Source organism: Sinocyclocheilus anshuiensis, unplaced genomic scaffold (assembly GCF_001515605.1).
Source record: "Sinocyclocheilus anshuiensis isolate Anshui unplaced genomic scaffold, SAMN03320099.WGS_v1.1 scaffold658, whole genome shotgun sequence".
Classification (NCBI taxonomy): domain Eukaryota; kingdom Metazoa; phylum Chordata; class Actinopteri; order Cypriniformes; family Cyprinidae; genus Sinocyclocheilus; species Sinocyclocheilus anshuiensis.
Window position 1 is genome coordinate 1,801,340 of NW_015542402.1, and position 9,483 is coordinate 1,810,822.

Consider the following 9,483-nt stretch of genomic DNA (forward strand, 5'->3'; position numbering starts at 1 on the left):
TCTGTCTGTCTGTCTGTCTGTGTGTCCGTCCATCTGTCTGTCTATCTGTCTGTTCGTCTGTCTGTGTGTCCGTCTGTCTGTCTGTCCATCCATCTGTGTGTCCGTCCACCTGTCTGTCTGTCCGTCCATCTGTCTGTCTATCTGTCTGTTCGTCTGTCTGTGTGTGTGTGTGTGTGTGTGTGTCTGTCTGTCCGTCTATCTGTGTGTCAGTCCACCTGTCTGTCTGTCCGTCCATCTGTCTGTGTGTCTATCTGTCTGTTCGTCCGTCTGTGTTTTCAGCTGAAGGTGTTTTGTGCTCGTCTCAGGGTGGAGTGGTCAGAGGAACGTATCTCGCTCTAGAACATATGAAGAAGGAAAACAGTGGCAATGGAGGAGTCATTGTCAACATTTCATCTATGGCAGGTTTGATACCGTCTCTGTTTAAAATAAACACAGATTAAACAATTACAGTTTTTCTCAATCGCTTTAGCACATTTTTCGAAACAGTCTTAACATTCTCTAAACTGTAAGTGCAATTGTCACAACTGTTTGCTGGAACATCAGAACTGTATTGCATGTCTGCAAAATGTAGTAACTCACCCAAAACATTTAATTCATGCTTCAAAACCTAGTTATTGTGTCAGTGACTTGATTTTTGTCATGGTGTGAGTCACACTGCTCAAAAAAATTTTTTGTTTTTTTCAACATGGACATATTTGTTATATGCAGGTTTCATTTCATGGTATATGCAAATTCAATCTTGTTATATGCAAATTGTTTTTTTTTTACTATTTTTGTTGACAGACTGCTTTCTATACTATACAAGAGTGTCAGTTTTGTCTGTGCCACTCCGACTCTACAGCATGATTTCACCATCCAGCTAGGTTAATCAACCACTACCCCATCAAGTTCGGTCAGAAATCTTGGTGTAATCTTTGATGACCAGCTGACTTTCAAAGACCACATTGCAAAAACTGCAGGTTGCATTGCACAACATCAGAAAGTTCAGGCCCTTTCTAACGGAGCATGCAACACAACGTCTTGTCCAGGCCCTTGTCATTTTTTAGGCTGGACTACTGCAATGCTCTTCTGGCTGGGCTTCCATCATGTGCAATCAAACCTCTTCAAATGATTCAGAATGCAGCAGCATGACTGGTCTTCAATGAGCCCAAAAGGGCACCTCTCTTTATCTCCTTGCACTGGCTACTGGTTGCAGCTCACATCAAGTTCAAGTCATTGAGGCTTGCATATAGAACAGCCACGGACTCCTCACCCTCCTACTTCCACTCACTCGAATCTACATCCCCTGCAGAAGCCTGAGATGTACAAGTGAGCGACGCCTCGTGGTTCCATCACAGAGAGGCACAAAATCACTTTCCAGAACATTTCCATTCACCGTTCCTGGCTGGTGGAATGATCTGCCCACCCTCATCTGGAATGCTGAACCTCTGACAATTTTCAAGCGACAGCTGAAAACTCATCTCTTTCATCAACATTTGACTGCATCCTAAAATTGCATCCCATCTAACTTGTATTAATCGGCACAATGTCTGAAACTGTAACACCATAGCGTAATCATTTTCACACACTCGGTCTACTGTCTTCCCCTAACAGCTCCACCGCACATTCTTACATGACTTCCTCTTTCACGACAAGCAAGTATCAATTTTCACAGTTTACATGGAACACATTTCTACAGATAAATGTACTGTATAAATATAAATGTATTCATACAGTAGTGCTGTAGCTGCTGCTGTTTAGGGTTATGACGTTCCTCCTCGTTCTGAAATAATAGTTATTGTGCTGGGCAAACTCCATATATATGCTTCCAAACTTGGCTGATTGGCAAGATTGTGATTCCTATTTCATTACAATGGCAAGTAGGTTTGCAAAGGGGTGGAAAAGTTTCCGAAAATGTACAACATTTTCCCAAGTTTCCAAAAAAATCCTGGAAAATTTCTGCCCCTTTGCAACCCTAATGGCAAGCCATTTCCCAACTTAGCAGACATCACAACCATCCCATGTCAGATATCTATGGAGCATACACACGTCTGATGACTGAATGGATCAGTTTGCATGTGATGGCTCACACAATGCAAGAAAGTTTAGAAGTTGTGAAGAGTTTGACGTTTCCACTGAGAATCAACTCATCAGTTTTGACAAGCCATGTGCATTTAGTTAATGTGCAAATTGTAGACAATCATACTTCTCTTTTGCACACACGTGCCAAAACACATCTAAATCTGTAAGAAATTCAAATCTGATGTGAACAAGAAACATCAGGAAAAAAACTCTCATTTGAGAATTGAGCCAAAGCAATTGAGAAAAACGGTAAAGACTTTCGTAAACCTATGATGAATGGATAGTTCATCTAAAAATGAAACTTCTCTCATCATTTACCTCATGTTATTTCAACCAGTATGACTGACTTTCATCTGTTGGGCACAAATGAAGATACTTTAAAGAATGTTTCCGCTGCTTTTGTTCTTACAATGTAAGTCAATGGGGTCCAAAGTTGTTTTCGACCCCAAAAAAACCCACTGAGAACATTTTGAGGTAAATGATGGCAGATCTGTTGCTGTAATAAAGCCACGTGTTGACTGAATCTTCGCCTGTTGGCCGCAGGTTTGGGGCCTTTGCCGATGGCGCCCATCTACACAGCAACTAAACACGGCGTGGTGGGATTCAGTCGTGCCATGGCAGTACGTATTTTACATATAAAGCATCACGTTTTGTTTTGTGAAAGAGAAAGTCTTTTGAGTTTTTTCTTTAATTGCTCATCAACAGGCCGTTTCCAAGCTGGCTAACTACGGGGTGAGGATCAACGTTCTCTGTCCGTGGTTTGTGAAGACCAGTCTTCTGTCCGTCATGAGTTCAGAAGAGCATATTGGAAGTTTCTTTCCACTGAAGGGTATTGCAGACACGATGATGGAGAACCGCGGCTGTCTGGAGTGAGTTAACAAACCTTCATATCAGGAGAGAGACACGTGACAGATAAAACAAGGGTTTGAGTTTAACATCAAAACTGAGAAAGCTTTGTACGGTCATATAATTGTGTTTTCATCGCAGGGCTGATGTTGTTGCCAAGGCCTTTCTTGTTCTTGTGAAAGATGAGAGCAAGAATGGAGACGTTCTGATGATTGATCCCGAGGGGGCAGCTTTTGTTTCTTTCCCCGAACGAGGCAAAAACATGCCATCTACTCCGGTCAGTCTCGAGTAGCCAATCAGCTTCAGTCTCAGCCGCACCTGTGTTAGTGGACGGATTTGAGTTTGGGATTAAAGGTTTCATCAGAGATCTTTTAAAGAAAGATAGTTTTTTAAACCAAACCAAGACAGGACGTCAACCTAAGAATGGCTTCATGTAAAGATAATTTTGACTAAATCAGCCAGAGTAAAGATTAGCGAAACATTAAAGATGTCAGATTTATTCTTTGGAGCTGCTTCTGTAATTATTACAACCATGAATTTCAGCATTTCTGTTATTCAGATCTGTTATGGAGAATATTCCGAATCCGGGAAATCTGACAGGCAGTACAAGAGCCACAGATCAGGCTGTTTGGGAACTAGAAAATAGTTCTGTAATTCCCAAATATAGACGGAAACATCACATCCTTGGGCTCCACTGTACTGTATGTTCATGCATTTTTACATTTATTGTGCAAAACTATACCTCGAAATATTCTGAATACGTGGTTTGCTTTCCAAATTTGTTGAAATAAATAAGCTATTACATGTTTGTGTTGAAATTCAATTACAATTAAATTTTGCACCTCAATTGCAAAAGAAAAAAAGTATTGTAGTGACTAGTGCTGTGCTCCCTAGATGAGTTAGTAGAAGTAAACGAAACACAATATGTGACCCTGGAGCACAAAAGCAGTGTTAAGTCGCTGGGGTATATTTGTAGCAATAGCCAACAATACATTGTATGGGTCAAAATTATTGATTTTTCTTTTATGCCAAAAATCATTAGGATATTAAGTAAAGATCATGTTCCATGAAGATATTTAGTAAATGTCCTACCGTAAATATATCAAAACTTAATGTTTGATTAGTAATATGCATTGCTAAGAACTTCATTTGAACAACTTTAAAGATGATTTTCTCAATATTTAGATTTTTTTGCACCCTCAGATTCCAGATTTTCAAATAGTTGTCTCTCAGCCAAATATTGTCCGATCCTAACAAACCATACATCAATGGAAAGATATTTATTCAGCTTCAGATGATGCATACATCTCAATTAAAAAAAAATTGACCCTTATGACTGGTTTTGTGCTCCAGGGTCACATAGAAACTTTTGTTTCAAATACTGTCTGTTTCATGTGAACGTGTTATTTGATGTTTCTTGGGCAAAGAATGTAACAAAGTTTATGACAGCACAGCATGTATTCTAAATGATATATTATACAAATACAGATGTGTAATAGCATATAATTTAATGTGTGCATGTGTGAGAAACTGATTCAGAAAATATACATGAAATATAGAAATGGCAACACAGTATTGCAGGAGTTAAGTATTTTCAGTCGCTCCCGCTGTCACTGTCCTCCTCCTCCTCCTCCTCATCTTCTTTATTCCGGTTTTCTTCAGTTGAGTCTAAAAGGCCGGCGAAGAAATCCTGTCCCGTGTCGAAAGCTTTATTACTCAGAGCTTTGAGGCGTCGGTCTTTCTTCTTTCTCCGCCGGTAATCGCTGACTCTGGTGTCTGGTAAGCTGGAGATGTCCCAGAACTTGACGAGCTGGTCGTGAGCGCAGCTGGCGAGGAAGCGTGTGTCTCTGGATCTCGCGATCTCCTCGATGGACTCGCCGGCGTGCTGCCCGACGCTGCCCAGAACACGGTTCGGCAGGACACTCACAGCTCTGCGGACGGAGGACTGAAGCATTAGTTTCAGAAGAGAAGAGATGTGCATCCGGAGTACAACCAAAACTATAACACTAACTATATCAGTGTCTATAGGAAAGATTTTGATTGACATGTTTTAATAAAGCAATAAGCCCCACGGCTTCACAGAGCTTATTGCTTTTATAAAACGGTTATTCCATATACGTAGTAAGGTTTCACAAAATAAAACAGAGCAAATAAAGTGTAATGATATTAATAAAAACAGTATTCTTCCACCAAACAATGTAGCTCCTCAGAAACAGTTGTGGTTGCTACAAAGTGGTTGCCGAGCAACACACAAACGTAAACAAAGGTGTATGTTACTTTGTAGAGTAATTTACAACAGCTTCGAACGCAGCTCAACCAATCAGAATCAAGCACCGGAACTATCTGTTTTATAATAATTCAGTAGCTGGAAAAAAGAATAATTTGGAAAAATCTGAACAGTGCTGTTAACGAGTTGAGGCCCGTTCACACTAAGAACCATAACTATAAAGATAATTATTACGATAAATATATTTTTGTCATCTGTCGCTTTAAATGCTCAAACTCTAAAGTCGGTGGATTGTGATTGGCTGTCAGAGTATTTATTGTTCATCTTCTGAAAGTGACGTGTGATTGTCATGATAGCTGTGGTCTGGATTTCTCTATTTATGTTCATAGTTATCGTTATAGATATCAATCTTGTTATAAAGGCTTTAATAATTGGCTTGAAAAACAAACTGTGCAGTCAAATAAATTCCCGAGTATTCTCACTAAAAAAATAAAAAAATGAATGAACTTGTGTACGGTAAATGTGTATTGCACAAAACTTGCCCCCATGATCCATGGATGAAGTGGGTGGTTGTTAAATGTTAAAGCACTGATCAATGAGAATGTATTTTGGAGAAAATCATGTGTCAGGAACATAACTCTCCTGATCACCACCAAAATACCCTTTGAAATAATAATATATGAGCTGAAAGAGTAATTACACTCGTAACTGATATATGTATGTATACACACTACCAGTCAAAAGTTTGGGATCAGGACGGTTTTAATGTTTTTACAGAAGTCTCTTCTGCTCATCAAGGCTGCATTTATTTGATCAAAAATCAAAAAATTTCAAATATTGTGAAATATCATTATGATGTAAAATAATGTTTTTCTATTTTAGTATACATGAAACTGTACTGTATTTCTGTGATGCGCAACTGTATTTTCAGCATCATTACTCCAGTCTTCAGTGTCACATGATCTTCAGAAATCAGTATAATATGCTGATTTATTATCAGTTGTGCTGCTTAATATTTTTTTGGAAGCTGTGATACTTTTTTTCAGGATTCTTTGATGAATAAAAAGTTAAAAAGAACAGCATTTATTCAAAATATAAATCTTTTCTAACAATATACACTACCGTTCAACAGTTTGGGGTCAGTACATTTTTATTCTTTCTTTTTTTGAAAGAAATTAAAACTTTTATTCAGCAAGGATGTGTTAAATTGATAAGAAGTGACAGCAAAGACTTATATTGTTAGAAAAGATTTATATTTTGAATAAATGCTGTTCTTTTTAACTTTTTATTCATCAAAGAATCCTGAAAAAAAGTATCAGTTTCCAAACAAAATATGAAGCAGCACAACTGATAATAAATCAGCATATTATTATGATTTCTGAAGATCATGTGACACTGAAGACTGGAGTAATGATGCTGAAAAAATGATCAGCTTTGATCACAGAAATACATTACAGTTTAAGGTCTATTAAAATGAGAACCTGTTCACCTGATGACTCCGTCGGTGGAGGCGGCACACAGAATGCTGTCAGTGATCGGCACGATACAATCCACAGACTCGGCCTGAACCGCAAACCGGTCGCTGGTGGCACCAAAACCATTCCAGTTAAAAATGTAGATTTTGCCCTCGCCGGATCCACAAACGACCTTACGGCCTCTCTGTGTGGCAAACAAAGAGGATTTTCATGATTAAAACTGCATTATCAGCCTTTGTTCCTTGAATGTGCGAGTCTTCCCGTGTCACCTGCTTCTCAGTCACTCTAAAAACAGTCCATTATGCTGCAAACGGCTATTTTATGTCTATAATCATATGGTTTGTAGCACCAATGCCTCACCGTTTACCGTTCTCTGTTATTCTTCTAGTTATTTACCCGAAGCGACTAGTGAATGTGAAGTCAGATTGTGTCTGAAATGGTTCATTAGCACTATAGTGACGCGGTTTAGACTCACTTTCATAATGCAAACAGAGTTAAGATCTCCATTCTGGAACTCGGAAAGCAGTTCAAATCTTCGTCTTCTTATATTGAACACACCCATAGTGCCGTCGCCACTACAAATGAAACAAAGTCACAAACACACCATGATATCATCCAATCAAACATCAGTTTGCACACTTATCACACCTAATGTAGGAAAGGCATTGCATCACATTAGACGTCAAAGCAAGCGCCATTTCTTTTAAAGGTGACACATCATGAAAATCTGAGTTTTCCAGGTTTTAAGTGCTATAATCAGGTCCCCGGTGCATCTACCAACCAAGGAAACGTGAAAAAGATTAACCCAGTAACTTCGTTTTGGGAAGCCTTTTTCTGCAAGCGTCTCAGAAAACGAGCGCGTCTGATTTAGATCCCTTGGTGACTTTGCAAAGGGATCTCATTATAATATCACCGCCCCTTAATCTGTAAGTTTCCACCCACGGCGCTGTTATTTTGATTTCGCAAGCGACAGCAGTGTAGCAGCTCTAATGCCATGACGAAAGTTTGAGCAAAACATGCTAACTGTTCTGTGTTTGTCTGCACAGATGAGCACAGAACACTGTTTAGAGTCCCAGCCTCAGAGGAGACAACTGAGCAGAGGATTTATTATTTATTTACTGTATATTGCTGCTGCCACACAGATCTAAAATAAACATGTGATTTATTTCCCAGCTGTTTACCTTCACAGACATAACCCACTGTTTTTGTAACTCGTGTGTTTTTAACGTAAACTTGTGTGTGAATGAGAACTTAGTTTAGTACTCACATGCTGCGACAGCCGCTTTCTGTGCGTGTGCTTCAGATGTGTGCTCTCAGAAAACCTTATATCAGAAGTTTAAACTCATATGGTTTAAAACACATGATTTCAGCATGATAAACATGATAATCAGATCCAAAACAGATGTTTTTTAGCAGAGCTAGGCGGGGAGTAGCAGCTCATTTGCATTTAAAGAGACAGGCATGAAAAACAGCGTGTTTCTGCTTCCACTCAAAATAGGCATTTTCAAAATGATGTAATAAATGGAGTATTTTGAGCTGAAACTTCACAGACACATTCTGGGGACACTAGAGACTTATATTACATATTGTAAAAAGGGGCATAATATGTCTCCTTTAAAGAAAGCGAGCGTAAGCGGTGAGGCTGGAGACAGCACCTGGAAGTGAGCAGGGTCCGTTTGTCCTGATCGATGGTGATATCACTGATAAAATCCTCATGCTGCTTCAGATCCATGAACGAGGTTCCTCTCCTCACGTCCCAGACCTTCAGCATTCCCTCGTCATCGCCCGTCGCAAAGATATTCTCATCCACCAGCAGCAGGGCGTTGATGGGGGCCCTCGAAAAAAAATCAAAAACACCAATGACTTCACTGTTCAAAGAACATTCCATCAGCTTTCCTCTTATAAATCTTAAAGAACGGCTGTTTAAGACATGAACGGGAACATCAGGTACTTGTGAGCTTTGGGGATGCGTGTCAGCAGTTTCCCAGCCTCCACGTCCATGATGTGAACGGCCTTGTCTTTAGACACGCTGAAGAGCTCTGAGGAACACAGAGGAGAGAGTCACTGGAGAAACAAGTGAAGAACTGATCAACACTGAAGCAATGAAAGGAGACACAAACACTGACTCTGTCCATCGCCGGAGAACAGCACTTTCCTGCAGGACTTCAGATGATGTCCTGATGACCACAGCTCTTTGTTTGCTCCTTCAGCGCAGGAGTACGAGAATCTGCAAATCAGAGTCCGTGAGTTTCTGCTGAACCTAGATTGACTGCATTAACACTCGGAGCAGAATCCTTCTCCTGTTACAGGATAAGAGCTGATAAATCCTTCTATAGTTTTTTAAATGTTTATATCGAGCACTCACCGAGCTGAGTTTTTTATCTCTTCTGCTCATCAAGGCTGCATTTATTTGTTCAAAAATACAGTAAAATTGTAAAATATTATTACAATTTAAAAAGCTGTTTTCTATGTGAATCGCTGTTAAACTGTAATGTATTTCTGTGATGCGCAGCTGTATTTTCAGCATCATTACTCCAGTCTTCAGTGTCACATGATCTTCAGAAATCATTCTAATATGCTGATTTGCTGATTATTATCAGTGATTATCATTCAAACGTTTGGGCTAAGTGTGATTTTTAAAAAATAACAATACTTTTATTCATCAAGGATGCATTAAATTGATCAAAAGTGTCACAAAAGATTCTATTTCAAATAAATGCTGTTCTTCTGAACTTTCTATTCATCTGTGAATCCTGAAACATAAAATGTATCACAGTTTCCACAAAAATATTGTGCAGCACTGTTTTCAACATTGATAATAATCAGAAATGTTTCTTGAGCAGCAAATCAGCATATTAGAATGATTTCTGAAGA

At 39.2% G+C, this 9,483-nt stretch overlaps 2 protein-coding genes across 4 annotated transcripts in view; one reads left to right on the forward strand and one right to left on the reverse strand.

Annotated features, from left to right (window-relative positions):
* LOC107692995 (15-hydroxyprostaglandin dehydrogenase [NAD(+)]-like) overlaps positions 1–3,893 on the forward strand; it is a 9,040-nt gene extending 5,147 nt beyond the window's left edge. For all 3 annotated transcript variants that reach the window (XM_016492242.1, XM_016492239.1, XM_016492240.1), the window contains exons 5-8: positions 306–402; positions 2,605–2,681; positions 2,767–2,930; positions 3,049–3,893. In XM_016492242.1, coding sequence (XP_016347728.1) covers positions 306–402; positions 2,605–2,681; positions 2,767–2,930; positions 3,049–3,199 — 489 coding nt within the window. In that variant the 3' untranslated portion in view covers positions 3,200–3,893. The remainder of the gene's footprint in view (positions 1–305; positions 403–2,604; positions 2,682–2,766; positions 2,931–3,048) is intronic.
* Positions 3,894–4,221: 328 nt separating this feature from the next.
* wdr55 (WD repeat domain 55) overlaps positions 4,222–9,483 on the reverse strand; it is a 7,412-nt gene continuing 2,150 nt past the window's right edge. The window contains exons 3-8 of the mRNA XM_016492245.1: positions 8,736–8,836; positions 8,561–8,648; positions 8,265–8,444; positions 7,085–7,184; positions 6,624–6,793; positions 4,222–4,838 (exon numbers count right to left, since the gene is read on the reverse strand). Coding sequence (XP_016347731.1) covers positions 4,502–4,838; positions 6,624–6,793; positions 7,085–7,184; positions 8,265–8,444; positions 8,561–8,648; positions 8,736–8,836 — 976 coding nt within the window. The 3' untranslated portion in view covers positions 4,222–4,501. The remainder of the gene's footprint in view (positions 4,839–6,623; positions 6,794–7,084; positions 7,185–8,264; positions 8,445–8,560; positions 8,649–8,735; positions 8,837–9,483) is intronic.